This window comes from Pogoniulus pusillus, chromosome 13 (genome assembly GCF_015220805.1).
Source record: "Pogoniulus pusillus isolate bPogPus1 chromosome 13, bPogPus1.pri, whole genome shotgun sequence".
In the NCBI taxonomy this organism is placed as follows: Eukaryota; Metazoa; Chordata; class Aves; order Piciformes; family Lybiidae; genus Pogoniulus; species Pogoniulus pusillus.
The window spans coordinates 8651543-8670251 of NC_087276.1; the positions used below are offsets into that span (position 1 = coordinate 8651543).

Genomic DNA, 18709 nt, shown 5'->3' on the forward strand with positions numbered 1-18709 from the left:
ACCCAGTGACAGAACAAGAGGACACAGCCTCAAGCTGTGCCAGGGCAGGTTTAGGCTGGATGTTAGGAGGAAGTTCTTTGCAGAGCGATTGGCATTGGAATGGGCTGCCTGGGGAGGTGGTGGAGTCACCATCCCTGGAGGTGCTTAGAGGAGGCTGGATGGGGCACTTAGTGCCCTGGTTTAGTTAATTAGAAGGTGCTGGGTGCTAGGTTGGACTGGATGATCTCAGAAGTCTTTTCCAAGCTGGTTAGCTCTGTGATTCTGTGAGTGAGTTCCTGCTTCTGCATTACAGAAGGGCTCAGTGAGCACTACTTGTGTTCAGCTTCCTCCTTGAGACAAGAAGCTGCAGATCTCACAAAGGTGCCTGCATTTTGTTTTGCAGAACATGTGCTTTGCAGAAGATGATGGGCTAGATTCAGTGCAGAACTGTGTGTAATTGTGAACAGAGAGCAGAAGGGCATCAGGTGCACTGGTTTCGATAGCTGTCAAAAGGAGTTCCTCTGAAACCCACAGCCTTGTTTTGCCTGATTTCCATTCCAAGAGATAAGAAAGCAAGGCCCATGAAAATACCACTGTTAAAATCCTCTCACAATAACCTTTCTTTCTTTCTGAGTTTTGCAGAGCTGATTTAGCCCTTTCAGCTCCTTTGCAATGGCCTGGGTGAGGAACAGTGTGGCCAGCAGGACAAGGGAGGTTATTCTGCCCCTGAACTCAGCACTGCTCAGGCCACACCTTGAGTGCTGTGTCCAGTTCTGAGCTCCTCAATTTAAGAGAGATGTTGAGGTGCTGGAACATGTCCAGAGAAGGGCAATGAAGCTGGTGAGGGGCCTGGAGCACAGCCCTGTGAGGAGAGGCTGAGGTAGCTGGGGGTGTGCAGCCTGGAGAGGAGGAGGCTCAGGGCAGATCTCATTGCTGTCTACAACTACCTGAAGGGAGGATGTAGCCAGGTGGGGTTGGTCTCTTCTGCCAGGCAAGCAGCAACAGAACAAGGGGACATAGTCTCAAGTTGTGCCAGGCTGGATGTTAGGAGAAAGTTGTTGGCAGAGAGAGTGATTGGCATTGGAATGGGCTGCCCAGGGAGGAGGTGGAGTCACCGTCCCTGCAGGTGTTGAAGAAAAGCCTGGCTGAGGCACTTAGTGCCATGGTCTAGTTGCTTGGCTAGGGCTGGGTGCTAGGTTGGACTGGATGATGTTGAAGATCTCTTCCAACCTGGTCAATTCTATGATTCAGTTGCAGCTCATGGCTGAGAGGGCAGGACTTTGCTTCATCCTGGCAGCTGATTAAGGTGTTTTGTGAAGAAACAGGTCCCAAACCTATTTCACAGAGCCCTGATCACCTGCAGCAGACAGGTGAGATCGGAAAGAAGCTGCCCTGCCTGTAGCCAGGCTGAGACAGGACAGAGAACTCTGTCAGCTGAGAATTATGCACACTTTTCTATGTTTTATCTGTGCTAGGAGGAAGCAAAGGGCCTCTCACTCAGCCTTGTCCCTTCTGCTCCCTGGCAGTGATGAGGCTCTTGGGAGCTGCTGATCCAACTTGCCAGCTAGTTTTAAGATACTCATCTCCTAAGCTGTTTGCCATCATTCTGTTGCCTCCACCTCCTTTGGAAGAGGATGCAAAGCCTGACAAGCTCTTCCTGTGGGAGGCATGGGTACATGCCACCTTTGCAACCTGTCAGTTGCAGAAGCAACTAGCCCTGCTCAGGAGGGCAGCTGAGAAGAACAAGTATTCTCCTCTGCTGCCTGGGGTCCAGGCGTACAGCTGAGCATGTAGAGGAGTAACTGCAGGGGAAAGGATGCTGGTGTGGCTCAAAGCAGTGTCCCTTCAAGGCAGCTTTCTATAGTTATATAAGAATGGGGCAAATCACTTGTGCAAGAAACAACAGTGTAGGTGGTGAGCTTTGCAATGGGCTCCTTTAGTTTCAGTTCCACACCTCTTCTATTAGGGGCAGGGGAAAGAAAGGCATTTTACATGATGCTAATTTTACAGCACTAGCATCTGGGTCTCCTGCCAGCATATTTATAGAGTGTGGTGACTAATCTGACTCCTTCCCAAAGCCACAAGTGCTCTTCTTTCCCTAGATGTGTTTTCAGTTCTCCTGGCCCTCCAGACTGCAATCTGCCTCTTCCTCTTCTTCGCTGACATTGACAGAGTGTACAGCAGCATGCAGGTAAGCAAACGTGCACCTCCTTTGCATGCCTACACAGGTAGAGTAGAAGCTATAGTCATCTTGGAGTGAATTTGCTGATCTGATGCTGGTTGGGCAGCCCTTTCAGACTTCTCTGACATCTTTCTGACAAGGGCCTGATCGATGAGGTAGTCTTCCTCTCTTCTAATGACTGGGAGGCAAATGGGAGAAGAAAAAGTACTTAGGATTTGCTGAGCTTTTTCCCTAACAGAACAGCACAATAGATGGCTTGTGGGCTTGCATGTTGTAGGAGGCTTGTTGAACTGAGAAGTGGGCAGGGAATGCATCTGCCCTTGCCTCAACCACCATTAGCTCACATGGGGCTGCCTCAGCCCTCCTGGGGACTCTGCCAGAGCACAGTGCAAGCAGCTGCCTCCAGCTGCCCAGCATTGGGTGCAGCCAAGTCCTGTGACTCATCCCCACCCCTCCTGCATGGGATGAATTTAGGTGGAGACCTGGTGTCAGAGCAAGCATACACAAAGGGAGAGGAGCTGCATGTTGTGCACTAGCTCCAGCTCCTCAGAAGTATTTGGGCACCAAATACTGACCTGGGCACCTGATCTGTAGGCTTCAGCAGTAGCTTAAATAGCTGAGTTAGGCAGCTGCATGCCAGGGGGATTCTGGCACCAAACCTTCCAAGATCTCTGTGTCAAGGAATTACTGTCACTTCCTACTGCCTCTTCCATGCTTGCCACTGGGAAAATATTAGTCAGCTTCATTAGGAACAGATGCAGATCTTGGCAAGGCATTTAAAGCTAATTGCTGTCCATGTCTTTTCCAACAGCTTCTTTGCACTCCTGTGATCTGGAGGGTTTATGTCTTGCTGATGCTCTTGCTCACCTTTGGCATATCTTTCTTTACAGAGGTGAGTGTATTTGTTTGCCTCTGGTTCCTCAGGGTGAACAGGAGCAGTGTCTGGTCAGGCCTTTGTACCCCATTTTCAGCCAGGGTCCCCTCATGCAGAAGCATACACACTCAGGTCTTCTCTTGGTCCTTAAGGTTCAATGTGTATCAGTCGAATCCATTTTATGCAGCCCCCACATCTCTCAAATCTTTAGAAAGGGAGGGAGTAAGCTGAAGTGGAGGTGCTCAGGAGGAGCCCTCTGTCCTGGCTTACAGGCCAGCACAGGTCAGTCACTTGACAGTCATTTCGAAACAACCACTTCCCTCTTGTCCTGCAGTCAGCCAGGCCAGAGACTGTGCTGACTTCTGCTGTTGGCTACTGCAATAGTGATTAAGTCCCAGAGTGTTTTCTGGGTCAAGGTTGGCTGCAGCCAGCACCCAGCATTTTCTTCCACAAGAAGCAGCAGTGTCTGGTTGCCCTGCAGCCTCCAGAGGAATTTCCCCTTTAGCTAGACAGGATAAGACTGCACAGTGCTTTCCCATGGATAAGGAAGGTGGCTTTTGGCAGTGGTTAGTGGAGTGCACACACCCACCCAGTGCTGTGAGACTGAGGGTGGGCTGCACATGTAGCAAAGGTGGCTTTTGGCCCCTGCCACTGAAGGGTGACACTGCTGACCCTGTGCCCTGGCACTCCACAGGACGTTGTCTTGCAGAACAAGCACCTTTGGCTGCTGATTAAAACCTGGTTTGGGTACCAGTCAAACAGTCCATACCAAAAATGGCAGAGGATGCTGCAGAGGGATCCCAGCTGGCCTCCTGTGAACACCAAAGACTTAGCAGCAGAAAGCATGGAGGAGATTTACATTAACCCCACCTACGAGCACAGCGGCAAGGACTAGGTGAGACCCTGCAGCTGGGTGTGGGACTGCACCAATGACTTCCTCCTCAGCTTGCACTGAACAGTCTGTACTAATCCTTTGATGTGCACTAGATACAGGTGTTTGAAAGCCCTGCACAAACCTCCTGTATTCAGAGGCAGGCTGGGCCCATGCTGGATGGACCCCAGAGCACAGCCAAGAAATAATCTCTCAGCCACAGGTAAAATAACAGCCTTGACTCTACTCCATAGCAACAGCAGGTCTGGGACCTTGCCAACATCTGTGAAGGCTCAGAAGTACTGAAGAGAGTGAAGTGATGGCTTCTGCTGCCCCACATCATGCTCTTACTCCATGTTTCAGTCGCTGCTTCACCAAATCCTTCCCATGTATTTGCCAGGGATGTTGCCATTACTGGAAAGGCAATCCAAAGCAAGAGGCTTGGTCTTGACCACTCAGAGGTCACAATTGCAAAACCCTGCACTCTGTGAAATGCTCCAGCTTCCAAGAACAGCAAGAAAGATCCCTGGATGATTAATTCCAATTTTTGTTATGCATTCCAAAGGAAATACACTTGGAGAGGGTGCACACAGCCTGCCCTCAGCCAGCTCTCCCGTGGCAGTTCCTGCAGACATCAAGCTGAGTCCAGGAAAGGTTAAAGCTGTAAGAGCAGGTTGGGAAGGCTGGTAAAGGTACACCCTGCCTACGTCTGCAGGGGCAATGGGCAGCACAGCTGCTGCATGCACCTGCACCTGACCCCGAGTTCGTGCTCTGTCACTCCCAGAGCCTGGCCCAGGTTTTGTGCCATGCAGCAGAAAGCAGGGCTAAGCCTTGGCCTCTTGTAACTAGGTCATGCCAACAAGCAGGGGGTTTAACATGCTCTGGCTTGTGGCTGCTGGAGAAGCACAAGAAGCTCTTCAGCTTCGAGTCGTTCAGCCACCTAATCAGTTTAGCTGTGAAATGACTTTTGATTGCACTGGCAGGAAGCAAAAATGGACTTTCAGATTCAGTTTTATTTGGGTGTGTTTCCCCACATTAAAAAAATATTAACATCAACTTTATTTAAATGTAGTCATTGAGGGCACTACAAAGTGTCACCAGAAGTCTTGGCTGTCTTCTTTCAAACACTGAGACAACCCATGTTAAAAAAAGCTTCTGATCCTGTTATGTACATGTCAAGAGGAGACAGAAATAGCAAGCCTCTCACAGCTCTTTTGCCCTCCTCTCTTCTAACAGTCCAGGCAGCTGCTTGTGGCAGAAGCAACACAGGATTTAACTTCTTAATGCTCAGTCTGCAACTAAATGGTTCCAAACGCTTTAAGGCAGATACTCCTTGTAAAGAGTCATAAACCTCACTTTTCCAAACCAGCTTTCTTCTAAGCCAAGCCACAAAGCAGCTTTCTGACAAGGAAACAGTGGAGCTGTGTACATTTGGAGCTGGAACACAGGTGCTCATTCAGTAGGTACATAACCCACAGCAGTGCAGGGACCTGCAGAATAAATCCTACAAAGGGCAACTGTCTGCTTAGTTCGAAGAGGAGGAGGCTGAGGGGAGACCTCATGGCTGTTGTCTACAGCTACCTGAGAGGAGGTTGTGGAGAGGTTGGTGCTGGTGTCTTCCTGAAGGCAATTAGTGGTAGAACAAGAGGGAATAGCCTCAAGCTGCAAAGGGGAAGGTTTGGATTGGACATTTGGAATTTTTTTTCACAGCAAGAGTGGTCAGATATTGGAACAGGCTGCCCAGGGAGGTGGTGGAGTCACTGCCCCTAGATGTGTTTAAAGGTCATTTGGATGTGGCTCCTGGAGACAAACAGTTCAGGGGTGAACTTTGTAGAGTAGGGTCAAGGGTTGGACTTGAGGCATCTTTTCCAACCTGAATGAGTCTGTGATCTAGCAAGGTTGTTAAGGCCCAGAGCCTGCAACTACAGGCACAAAGAGGGAAGTTTCAGCAGCCTCAGTCTGGAACAAACAGCAGCTAGAGAAAAAGCTAGCTGGGAGGTTTTGTCAGATGTTCCCCAGGCTTATCTCAAAAGGAGTCAGGGAAGCCAGGGAAAGGATCACCTTCCAGGCAGGAGAAAAATGTGCAAAACACCACTGCCAAAAGCATCACTTAAAACAGCATCATTTAAAACAACGAGGGGCACAGCCTGCAAGACCTGCCCGTCCTTCCAATCTCCTGCTCTCAGAGGAGGAGCTCAGTTCAGGCACTGCATGCCCTGCCTATCCTTCTGCATGCCTGGGAACCTGGCGTTTTCCACTTGCACAGACCCTCAGCTGGAGGAAACACAATAAACCCTCAGCAATATTTCCCTGTACATTTTGAATTAAATAGCAAATTAAAATAGGTTATTCACTGAAAGAGCTCACAGGATGTAGCTGATAATAAACCAGGATGTGTGCAGGAAGCCTGCGCCAGCCCTCAGCAGAGCACTGGGGGTGTAAGGGTGGAGAATTTCCTTGCAAGTGCTTCCAGCCTACCACAAAAATCATCCCGGGGGGTAAAATGAAAGCAGATGTGGCAAACAGGTTAGTGCTACTCTCAGCAAGGGTGAAAGTTGTTAGTAAGTCTTAGTGGTAGCTGTGGTCACAAATTGTCCCAGGTCCCTCCAAGGCTGCTTCCTGCCCTGCTCTGAGCTCATCCTGGTGGCCTGTCAGTACTGTCGCTCTCTGGTTCTGCTGCGAAGGAAACTCAGCAAGGTGACAACACCAGCGGCAACTGTCGTAACCGCCATGGCAGTGACTGCGGTGTCAGCCTGCAAGGGGGAAGAAAAAAACATTCATCATGTTTCCAGGCTGTGTTTTATTCCCCAGCCCAGGCATGCTAAAGAAGAGAAGAGATAATAAAGTAATTAAATTAATGAGAGACACCTGCCCCATAAGTGGCAGCACCCAAGCTTTTATCCTTGGGCTGCAACATTCAGTGAGAGGGCACCATCAGAGGCAGACAGTCCATAGAGAACCTTTGGGTTCAGGGTCTCCAGTGAGGCCACAGAAAATGATGCTTTGAACCCCATCCCTGGGGCTTTGCTGTCCCCATCCAGTTTGCAGGCTCTGCTACAGTCCAGGGCCCCCCACAGAGTAGCAAGGAGCTGCACTGTGGAGCCTGCAGAGACAATCCCACGTTACTTACCTGGCCAGAGACCGCTTTGCCATAGCGCAGCGACGTCACGAAGTGCTCGCAGTTGCTGCCAAGCACATCGTAGGACACCTCCTGGCCAATCAGCCTCTGAGCACGACGGATGATGTCCTTCACCGGGAGGGGAGGGTAGATGTCATCGTATTTGTTGTTGACACGGTAGGTGTCATTTCCCACCACATCCTTGAGGAGCTGCATCCTCACCCGGGCCTTTCTGCTGAACACCGAGGCGGCGCTGGCAAATGCGGATGTGGACCCTTCATCTGGGGAAGGCAGGGACAGGATTAGCCAGGCAGGCCCTGCCAAGCGTCGTTTCTGCCTGGCTCACGGAAAGATACCTGCACACACAGCATCCACCACTGGCCCGTGGAGGGAGACAAGGCTCCTGGGTCACTCCAAAGGTGTCTCTACACCCTGCCGGGCTGCAGCAGGCTTACCTATGGGTGCCACGTTGATGATGTACCCATCTCCTAGGTAGAGGGCCCAGTGCTGGTAAGCTGGTCGGAAGATCTCAATCAGGTCCCCAGGCTCAGGGCCACCGAGGTAAGCTGCCATCTCAAGAATATGAGATCACGTCACTCTCGTCGGGCAGACTCAGTGCAAGGCACGGTGGAGATGGGAGCTCTGGTATACGCACAGGGCATCTGCTGGGAGGTGGCAAGCAGGGACACGATCAGCACGGGCATGCTCATGCCGTATGCACAGCATCGTCAGGCAGTACCCGGCTGCTGCTGTGGTTCGTCTCCCCCGCCCCCAAACTCTACAGGGCTCTGCTGGGACAGCCGGTCCCGCCTGCAAGCGACGCCGTCGCCACCCGAGCTGCCAAGAGCTGCAGGCGAAGGGTGAAGCCACTACAGGCAGGCAGCCAGCTGGCAGCGCACGGCCGCGGCTGCCCCGCCGCAGGGTCCCCGCGTCGCACGGCCCCGGCCCGCCCCTGCCGTCCCCCAGTGACACCTCACCGATCCCGTCCCAGACCTGATCCTTTTGCAGCTCCGCTGCTGCCGGTACCGGGCTAGCGCCGGTGCCGGGTCGCCAGCTCCCCGGGGGACACCTGGGGGCCGAGCCCGTCCCCAGGCTCTGCGGTGCCTTCGAGGGCTCGGCAGACAACCCCTCCACCGCCAGCATCCCTGCGGGGGCCACATTCCGGAGACATGGAATGCTCTGGGTTGGAAGGGGTCTCTAAGGACGATCTACTTCAGCCGCCCAGGGAAATTCTGGGTCGGGTTGCTCAGAGCCCCGTCCAGCCTGACTTTGAATGGTCCCAGGGATGGGGCACCTGCCTCCTCTTCGGGCAGCCTATCCCAGTCGTTCACTACCTTCATCGTAAAAAAAAAAAAATAATCACTTTCTTAACTCTCTGGAATCTTTTTTTAGTTCAAAACCGTTGCCCTCTGTCGCAACGGGCCCTGCTAAGATGCTCTCCTTCTTTCCCTTTAAACACTAAAAGGCTACAATAAGGCGTCCCTCCGAGCCTTCTCTTCTCCAGGCTGCACAACCCCAGCTCTCTCTGCCTGTCCTCACAGCAGAGGGGTTCCAACCTTCGCATCATTCTTATGGACAGCTCCGGACCCGCTCCGAGTCCACGTCTTGCTAGTGCCGAGCGCTCCAGAGCGGACCCATCACGGCGGGTGGGCTCGGAGCAGAGGAGCACAATCCTCTCCCCCGATGCTACTGGCAGACACCTGCTCCTGCTCTCGACCTCGAAACCCCATCGCGTCCCCCTTAGCACCCCGCTCACCCCCAGCGCCCCTCCGCGCGTCCCGTTGCTGCCGTGGCCGCTCTGCCGCCCCAGAGTAAGCAGCGGTCAGCGGCGGAAGCAGGGCCGGGTCCCGTCTGCTCCCGGCCAGGCGGGTGTCCGGGTAGCCGCTCAGCGCTGCCGGCGGAGGCTCCGCCCGCCGGGTGGGAAAGCTCTTCCTGCCCCTGGGAATGACGGCCAGCCCCCTCCTCCCCTCCTCTCCGGGAGGCTTTGCCAGGGCTCTTGATGATCTGCCGGCTGTGAAGGTGGGCCCCGATGTGCGGAGCCGATGTAGCTGTCCTGCGGCGCCGGGGCTGAGCCAGCATCGCGCAGCAGCAGCAAGCCGCCTAGGAAAGGGCGTGCTGCTGTTTCAGTTGCGCCCTATGGCCGGTGAAGAGAAGCAAAGGAGGTGGAGTTCAGAGTAAATCCCAATAGCCACTTTAGGGCAAAGAGATTTCTAGGATGGTTTTTCATGTTGTGGCCAGGGATTTCCTTCAGGATATCAGCAGAGTCTCATGATTTTGTCCAGCAAAAGTCCTCTGATCTGAGTGAGCAGAGCTGAGCAGGCTGGGCTTTCTCCTGGGCTATTGCTGCCACGGTGTGCTGGAAAGGTAAGCTCACTAACCACGAAACTGCCCTCCGGGTGAGACTGTCTAAGCAGTGCATTTAAAGCCCAGCATTTCCGAAGCCGGGTGAGCAAGCTGGTTGATTTAAAGGATCAGAGCAGTGGAAGATTTGCCTTTTCTGGCTTCTGTTGGCATGAGTTAATTCAGTGGAGCACTGCACTCCAGCATCACCCTCTGTGGAAAGCCAAGGGAATTCTTGTAGTACTGGTAGGAAAAAACAAACATATCCATGAAAACCCAGAAATCTGCTTTGCTTGGGCATTGCTGGGACCTGTTTGGGATCCTTTTATTTTGGAGGGGGGCATCAGCATGTGCTCCCCGTGGCTGCAAGGGGAGGCAAGTGGTCGGCATTGCTCAGCATCCATGGACTCATACTGTTAGCAAGCACAAGAGCACACTGGGGACCTGCCACACAGCAGACAGGAAAGATGCTTCTGTAACTGCAGTGAATTTCCAGCATAAGGTTGGCAGTTTGTTTGCATGTGAGTAGGTCTCTCAGGCCAATTCGTTTTCATTATGTAATGAAGCTGAAAGCCTTTTTTGAGTTCACCTCCTCTCCAAACTAGCTGTGCTGTGCACATATGGGCAGCTGGCATGTTCTTGAATAGGCCAGAGCAAAATGCCTTTGTCTACCAGACTCTTCATGGAGGGTACAAACATGCTTCTGGCTAACAGCACACAGGATTTTGTGGATACAAAGGAAATGAGAAAGGGTAAGTAAATAATAACCAGCAATATAGCAAAACCAATGGAAACCCCACACTTTTGTTCACTATAATCAGAATTGAGCCTCAAATAACTGGAAAAGCATCAGAGAAATCCTAATAGTGCATTCCTTATGGCTAAAAGCTTTGCTCTGGAGATTTGTTCTGTGTGTGGACAAGGCCCAGGCAGTGCCTCAGTCCTCTGAACCTTACAAATGGTCTGTCACAGGGTAAGTGTCTTCTGCAGAGGTCCTGCTACAAACAGCCTGTAAGGTGCCTGAGCTCGTTGCCAATAGATGCTGCTCACTTGTAAGCTTTGTGGAGGAAGTAAAGCAGAAGCACTGTGAAACCATGGAATGTTTATTCCCTCAACTGCTGAATTTTCTAGAATAAAACTTGAGCATTCAGTAAAAGTTTGTCCTGCCTATTCCTGAACACAGGGGAGGAAGTAAAGCAGAAGCACTGTGAAACCATGGAATGTTTATTCCCTCAACTGCTGAATTTTCTAGAATAAAACTTGAGCATTCAGTGAAAGTTTGTCCTGCCTATTCCTGAACACAGGGGACTGGATCTGCATTGTGCTTGCCATCATTTCTGAAGTTGTTTTGGCAGGTGAGTGCCAGCAAGTGGGAGTGGAGATGGCTGTGAGTGGTATGTGGACCACAAGCATCACACTTGGTGGGCAGCTCTTAGGGAGTGGAATCTCATGGCAGGCTCTAATGCCCTTTTTCCCTAAGTGACCTACCTATGTAGTTGGACCTCCTCCCTCCCATGCTCTCTCCCACTTGCTGAAAGGCAAAGGAGAAGATCTGCTTGGACATTGGAAGAGAAGTGCTCTCACCAGGTGCTGAAAGCTTATTTAACCATATATAACGTTTGCTTATTAGCAGGTAAAGGTAACCCTAATCATGGGTGCCTCAAGGAGAGGTGTAGGAAAAGCTACACAACTTGGAGGAAGCAGGCACAGAAGAAGGGGCCACAATCAGCTCAGGAGGAGCAGACACCTCTTTGTGTGCTTGGTGGTTTTCAGTCATTTCTGTGAGTCAGGATATGTCTCAACCTGCATCTCACAACACAACATCCGAGAGGTGCTTTAAATGAACAACGCCAAAGGTTTGCAGCAAATGCAATGGTTTATTTATTATTACTTCTTCTCAAAATATTAGCAATACTGTTTAAATAGAAGGGCAGAAAGTAACACAAATGGACTGGGAAAGTATTTCTGGCTGCAGGTGTGCATTTTAGGATTCATTTTCATCAAAGGCAGTGTTGGTGACGTAGCCATAATCTTGCTGACGTGCTCTGTCATCCAGCGCATCCCTGGAGCGTTGCAAAGAAGAACGCCTTGATATCACAGCACTATCTGTCTTTCTCTTGCTCCTGTAGAATGGGGAAAAAGAAGAAGAAAAAAACAACCATTTTTACTCTCTGCACTTATCTGCAGCAATGTCAAATATTGGTGTGAGTGTGACTGAAGCCAGGTTTTGTAGAAACTCAGGTTTTGTGGTAGTGGTGCATATGCCCTGTGCAAAGGTGTGCTGGTTTGAAACAGGGTAGAATGTTTTGGTGCGAAGAACTAGATCATAGGCTGTGAAAGGAAAACAATGGTGATATCTGCTCCCCTCAGAGTCTTGCTGAAGAAAGGAAAGCACTAGATAACACTCTCGCCATTTTGTCTTCACTTTCTGGCTAGGCTTCTGACTGAGCTGCAGCTCCTTAACCTCACTGCCACTCACCTTTGCTTCTTAACCTCTTGGCTGAACGTCTGTTCTTCCTTAGGACTGGGGTAAGGTTGAGAGGGCCAGGGGGAAGGTGCAGGGGTGGTTGAGAGCCCCTCCTGGGGACTCAGGTTTCTGGGAGGGGAGTTGTGTTTCTGTATTACTTTTTACCTTATATATTTCTGTCTATAACTGTATATACTGTAAATATCTGCTTGTATGTTGTGCTAGCTGTAAATAATTAGCTTCATTTATATTCCCAGTGCTGGCTGAGACTAGTCTGGGTGATCTCTAAAGTGTGGGGGGGGCGGGGTACACCCAAACCATCACAAAAGGAAACGGATCGATTTGTATCTGTAGAAGAAAGCTAAGTTTTCCCTCACATTCCTCAGATGAGATCTTGAATTCTGCTGTTATTCTGGTCCTGCAAGCATGTGATTGATGGGAAATTTTAGGTTTACAGGTTCTAAAAGGGGTGCATATGTCTTGAGTCTGCTAAGTGCAGCAAAGCTGAGCCAAGCCTTACCTGAGCAGGCTCACTGTAAAGATGATGAGGAGGACGATAACAAGTGCGCCAACTACAACTGCAATCACAATGGCGGTTATACTGTGTTCAAGACCATCTGTGGGAGAGTCTTCAGCTGAAGAGGAAGGAAGAACCTTGTCAGTGAAAGTTAACCATACTGCCAACAGAGATTTTTTCTCAGTCCTTCACTGTCTGCTTGATTGACATGCTGGAGTGTATCCAGAGAAGGGCCACGAAGATGATCAGAGGGCTGGAGCACCTCTGCTATGAAGACACACTGAGAGAATTGGGACTGTTCAGTCTGGAGAGCAGAAGGCTCTGAGGAGACCTTATTGTGGCCTTTGAGTATTCAAAGGGGTCAACAGGAAAGCTGGCAAGTGACTTTTTAGTATGTCAGCTAGTGATAGGACTGGGGGAGAATGGAGCAAAACTAGAAGTGGGTAGATTCAGATTAGATGTTAGGAAGAAGTTCTTCACCATGAGAGTGGGGAGGCACTGGAACAGGTTGCCCAGGGAGCTGGTGGAAGCCTCATCCCTGGAGATGTTTAAGGCCAGGCTGGATGTAGCTCTGAGAAGCCTGATCGAGTGTGAGGTGTCCCTGCCCATGGCAGGGGGAATTGGAACTAGATGATCCTTGAGACCCTTTCCAGCCCTGACAGTTCTTTGATTTTGTGTGCTCTCTGATCAATGTGGCTTTCTGAAGTTGTGTCAGACCCAGGTCTGTATGCCCTGTAGAGCCCTACTGTCATACCTTCTAGAGCCTCTCCACTGGGGGATCTAACTCATTTCTGCTTGGATGGCCACAGGCTCTTACCCACTGGGTTACTGATTTGAGCATGGAAATGAAGAGCAAGCACACTCTTCTCCACAATTACACCCATTTTTGCAAGTGGTGTGTGTAATGAAGACATTGAAATCCAAAATAGTTTTATTACCTGCCCTTTCATCCTCGCATGTTGATCCTGTGTACAGTTCTGAGCATTCACAAACGAAGGGGACAGTAGTGCTGTAAGTGGCTTCAGAGCAAACTCCATCATTCTGACAAGGATTTGGCATACAAGGTCCACCTAGCAAAAAGGAAGGAGAAATGCTTCAGACTCTTAGATAATGCAACCCTGCAAGAACTGTTCTTGCTTAGATTGCACTGACTGCTAGTGCTGGACATCCCCTCTATTTTAAGGCCCATTACTTGTACTTGACAACAGAGATGTCTACAATGAATTATCAGAGCAAGATCTCTGCTATGTTTTTCCTTCTGCATAGAATCACAGAATCAACCAGGTTGGAAGAGACTTCCAAGATCATTCAGTCCAACCTAGCACCAAGCCCTAGCCAATCAACTAGACCATGGCACTAAGTGCCTCAGCCAGGCTTTTCTTGAACACCTCCAGGGACAGTGACTCCACCACCTCCCTGGGCAGGCTATTGCAACTATCCACTACCCACTCTTGTCCTATAAGCAATAAGTCCTTAGCGTCAAAAACAAGGTGATGGTGATTGACTTACTCTTGTAGCATCCACGACTGAAGTTTGAGACATCACAGATTTCATCAGATTCACAGCTTAGGTCAGTGCAGGAGACAGTGGAGCTTTCTGTGCACTGGCATCTCTGGGAGCAGTCATCAGTGATGAATATTTCTCCTATCTGGAAGACAGCAATTAAATATTTAAAAATATGAAATTAAATCAGCCAGGAAAACTATGAGAGGAGGTTGGAAAGGACCACAAGGATTCTAGTTCCAACCCCCCTGCCACAGGCAGGGACGCCTTATCCTAGATCAGGCTGGCCAGAGCCTCATCCAGCCTGGCCTTAAACACCTCCAGGAATGGGGCCTCAACCACCTCCCTGGGCAACCCATTCCAGGCTCTCACCTCTCTCATGGTGAAGAACTTCCTCCTCACATCCAGGCTGAACCTACTCACCTCCAGCTTGGAACTGCTATATGCCATTTCTCTAGCAAGTGCCACCTGTTCATACTAAGTGTCTCCCTCCTCTCATAAACCAATCTTCACTGGCTTAGGCCTCTTCAGTAACAAATCTCTAGTGTAAAACCAGAAATCTTTGAGATTATGGAGCTGTTCTTTCCCACAGTGACAACGGAGGATTCTCTGTGCTCCTCATAATCCAGCTCTGTTCATGCCACAGCCAACTACAGACTCTCTCAACTCTGCCTATACTGCTCTTTGCTGAGAGGAGGCAGGCCACTGACAGAACATCTTTGTGGCTGGTGTGTTGTAGACTTCAGAGCCTTTGAGGCTGTTATTTAGTGTTACAATGGTGCACAATTAACATGGAAGTCAGAGTGTAGTAGTATGTTTTCTCCAAGTGTCTTCCTGGAACATTCTGGCAGGCAGAGCCTCAGAGGCAGACCAAGTAATCTACTCCCTTCCCTTTCTGTGGAGAGCAGAACTGTATTAAAAGATTGCTCTTTGTTTCTAGTGCAAAATGATGTGCTGAGGAGAGCGAGGAGACTGGCAAAATGATGAGCAGGAGGTGCTGTGGGAGGTGTGTGACCCACGGGGAGACTGTACCTCGTAATATTTGTCAAGGTAGGTGCAGCCACATTCTTTGTAAGGCACACAGTCAGAGTCGCTGAGAATGTAGCCAGGGAGGCATTCGCAGCCCTCGACACAAGGGGATTCGCACTCAGAGGGGCTGGTGAAATCGCTGCAGGACGCTGGGCACGCAGACGCGCACGAGCTGTAGTTGCTGTTGGCAGGACATGATATACCTGTGAAGTTAAGGAGAGTCCAGTTAAAGCAGGCTGCTGCACATGTCTTAACGTGATACCCTTTGAGATCCAGAGGATGTCACCACATTGTAGGAGGCAGCATCATGAACAGCGCATACGCAGAAATGTGCGGCCGCACGCAACAGCACTGGAGTTGTGAGGAAAGCACTCTGAAGCCAATAAATGCACGTTCAAAGGTATTTGTGTGCTCTGCTCTCATTCATGGTCCCCACTGGTCTCAGGCAGCTTCTCACACACTGAGGGTAGCCATCCCTGTGAGCACCCCTGGGTGCTGCAGGAGCTGTGTTCCACCAGGAATACAAAGCTGTCTAACTGTGGGTGCCACAGAGGAACTATGGTTTGCTTCATCTCCCAGCTCGAAAATAAACAATTTTGGAAAGAAAGATTTGAGTTTATTTTGTTTTTTACTGCAGCATGGTTTAGTCTGAAAGATTTGGAGGTTTTGGCTGAATCACAGAAGGGACCTCCAAAGATCATCTAGTCCAACCCCTTCTGCATTAAGCAGAGGCATCCTCAACTAGATCAGGTTGTCCAGAGCCTTGTTGAGCCTCACTTTGAATATCTACAGGGATGAGGTCCCAGCTACCTCCCTGGGCAACTTGTTCGGGTGTTCCACCACCCTCATGATAAAGAATCTTTTTTAATCTTAAAATGTCACAGGCAAATAAGAGAATTATTATATTCTGTAGATTTAAAAAGAGATTGAAATCAAATGTTTTCCCTTCAGATTTGTGGTTTGTGATGGGCTCTGAAAGTTTAACTTTTGTGCCCAGTCAGTAATGGGGACAGTTTGCTCTCTGATGACAGGGCAGCTGACAGCTCTTCATTCCTGATGTTCTAAATGTGAAAGCCAGCATAAGACACAGAAGAAAGATCAGCAGGGCAAGTATGGACGCTACACTGTGAGCAGTGATTGAAGCATAGAATCAACATGATTTGACTCCCTGAGAAGTTCTGATAGTAGTGTGTCTAGAAAAAGCCTCCAATCTCAGATGTTGAGAGTCCTTTAGATGGAAAATATGCTTCCTGTATGGGTTCTTTCTGTTCTTACCACAAACTGTCTTTTGCCTCCAGCCTCCCATATTGACTCCTTGCTGTTGACAAGCCAACACATATTCTTCCAGACTCTGACATAATGTATCATCATCACTTCCTAGCACACACATGTCGAACAGGCAGCTCCTGTGTGGGATAGGATATGAGAGAGTTCATTCTCAATAGCTTTGTTATTGCTCCTGCTTGACTCTGTGTTAGTTCCAAACAAAAGAATAAACACCCCACTTCCCCCAGCCAGATGATTGGGAAGTTCAGGTTGTCTGTTGTGCAGCCTCTGCTAACATGAGAGATGCTCATCTGTGAACAAGCAATCAACAAGTACTTGACTGCCTGTCACAGGAAGCTATTCGTCACTATCTGCCTGTGGTTTGGGCCAGCATGGCTACAGCTTGCACTTTTTAATGCTGCTTAGTCTTGTAGCTACACACTTACTTCAACATATGGGTGCCTTTCCCATGTCTATATGCCTTGAGCAGTGACACAGAATTCTGGTTTACCCAGTGTTTGTTTATTTGCCAGTGCTACCTTCACAGATTTACTCATCATCTGAATATCCACGTACTGATTTTCAGAGGCACTGAGATCTGAGGTGAATGGGATCTGCAAGTATGCAGCACCTCAGAAAATCAGAAGGCAGAACCAAATTCCAGAGTGAGGAGAGAAGTAGGCTTGTGTTATGAGTCAGGATATACACATTGAAGCCAGTGGGCCAGTTTATTTGGTTTAAGATTCCTTCACATTCTTCTCACAACTAGAAAGGATGCTGAGGTTGGCACTATCTCTCTTTAAAAGCTAGGAACAACTACATTTCTAATGAAAACTGGCAGCTGCTTGGTAATTTTTTTACTGATGATAGATGAACAATAAATGTGGGTATGAATCAAAGGGTTTCCTACAGCTCAAAATCACGTGTGTAGAAGTTGTATATGTAAGAGGCCACAGCAGCCTTTAAACACAGCAGAGGGAACTTTCTTGAAGATGGCAGGTTAGTGACTCTTCACTTTTCTAGTTCTGCACTTATTCATGAAAGATGCAAGAAGTGTCACTAACAGCTTCAGCCTTTGTGGGTATAGCCTGAGAGCTAATTTTTATGAAGCTGGAATTGCTAAATGGAAGCTAAGAGTGCCAGGTGCTAAATTCTCACTGAGCATGGGGGAGAACTGTACACTGGAAATCCCAGGCTGCAGGTATGGTATTTAACACTGTTGGTTTTTCTCTGTAGGAAAAGAGGAAAGCTACATTCTTGAGCTAACAGAAAAATGAAGCTCCAAACAGGTGGAAAGGTAGATCATCACAATTAGTTAAAAATAAACAAGGGAATGTGTGGATGTGTATCAATAATGGAATCACTGGGCCCAGTTCTCCAAAGATATTTACTTTCCCTTGTTCCCATTAATATAGCAGAGAGTGAAGATGAAAAACTCTTTTCAGAAACAAGCAACAGAATGATTCTGCAAATGGAGTGAACAAATGTCTGTGGTAGGCACTCACGTGAAATAGAAATCAGGTGAGACTGTAGAATGGCAATTTACAAAGGGACCATTTGAGTCAGTCAGGATTTGACATCTTGAAGTTCCATTTTGCTGCTCCAGCTCATTTTCACTGCAGCCTTGGAAGAGGCCTGTGTCTGGTTCCTCCTCAGACTCATCGTCCGAGTTTACATCTCGCCTGTAAAGTCATCACGAAACCATCAGTTAGTTACTGCGTGTGCATACAGCATTCATGGTACTACTCTTAAGTACCACCACAAGAGATCTTTTGTAAGCTTCCTTCTCTCTTATTCATGCCTGTAAGATAGTATTTGTAATGACTGTGGCTCCAAAGAGAGATACTGGAATCACACAGGGATACTTCAGGCCCCTTTTGGCCAGAAAGGCACTGCTAGTTCACCTTGGTGATGGGCAGGAAAGGTCTCTACACACAGACCAAGAGAACACAGAGACCAGAAATAATACAGTGTAGCTATTCTTGGCTGTAAACTATGGCTTCTTCCACTCACTTCCAGTTGCTGTGCTTGCCATGGATATGAAGTAGCAAGTTTGGTACCTGAGACGAGCGCTGCTTCTTTTCAGAGGAACTTTCCAGCTTTCACCGAACGTCTTCACGTTCCTCACCCAAACACCATCCGGATTGGTGAAGTCATTTCTATATCTCCCATCAAAGTCACCACACAGGCCTTCCACTCTGCTTCTGTAGGTGTCAGCCAGCTTGATGTCTAGGGAAGTGCAGTAGGCAAAGAAACCTATTACACAGAAATCTTTGCTTCTCAGCGTAAAGAAGAGGTGGAAAGCAGTGCTAAGTACCACACTGTGTGATTCAGAAGTATATGAGAAGTATATGAGCACACCCCTGAACATACATGTTTGTACATGTGTTCAGAGGGCTGCTACTGGCCTGTTTCTGTTACTCTGCAGCGTGGACCATGAAAAAAAGTTGGGTTCTGCAGTATCATGGTATCACCACCTGAGTGCACTTAGTGCGTACTGGTTACTGCTTTGCAGCAAACTGAATGCATTGGCCACTTTTTTTGCCCCTCACTTAGAATGCAC

General features: G+C 49.1%; 2 protein-coding genes across 3 annotated transcripts in view; one reads left to right on the forward strand and one right to left on the reverse strand.

The window, feature by feature from the left end:
- The window catches only part of LOC135180467 (probable cation-transporting ATPase 13A5), a 49632-nt gene extending 44670 nt beyond the window's left edge, over positions 1-4962 (forward strand). The window contains exons 29-31 of the mRNA XM_064152916.1: positions 2082-2170; positions 2973-3053; positions 3730-4962. Coding sequence (XP_064008986.1) covers positions 2082-2170; positions 2973-3053; positions 3730-3930 — 371 coding nt within the window. The 3' untranslated portion in view covers positions 3931-4962. The remainder of the gene's footprint in view (positions 1-2081; positions 2171-2972; positions 3054-3729) is intronic.
- On the reverse strand, positions 4900-8952 carry PLAAT1 (phospholipase A and acyltransferase 1). Of its 2 annotated transcripts, none has more exons than XM_064152914.1 (4): positions 8781-8952; positions 7480-7686; positions 7037-7305; positions 4900-6659 (listed from the first exon to the last, which is right to left on the reverse strand). In XM_064152914.1, exons 2-4 carry the CDS (start codon positions 7595-7597, stop codon positions 6558-6560), a joined length of 489 nt encoding a protein of 162 aa, XP_064008984.1. In that variant the 5' UTR covers positions 7598-7686; positions 8781-8952; the 3' UTR covers positions 4900-6557. The 2 variants fall into 2 exon arrangements, with proteins under 2 accessions (XP_064008984.1, XP_064008985.1); XM_064152915.1 differs by having other exon boundaries at positions 7480-7689.
- Between the last annotated feature and the right edge of the window lie 9757 nt (positions 8953-18709).

What these genes read in the sequence shown, in the direction of transcription:
- PLAAT1 (XM_064152914.1), bottom strand. Translation starts at nt 7,597, where the DNA reads ATGGCAGCTTACCTCGGTGGCCCTGAGCCTGGGGACCTGATTGAGATC. An exon ending in CATCAACGTGGCACCCATAG is followed by an intron (nt 7,306 to 7,479) that starts GTAAGCCTGCTG and finishes TGCCTTCCCCAG; the next exon opens with ATGAAGGGTCCACATCCGCA. An exon ending in GCAAAGCGGTCTCTGGCCAG is followed by an intron (nt 6,660 to 7,036) that starts GTAAGTAACGTG and finishes TCCCCCTTGCAG; the next exon opens with GCTGACACCGCAGTCACTGC.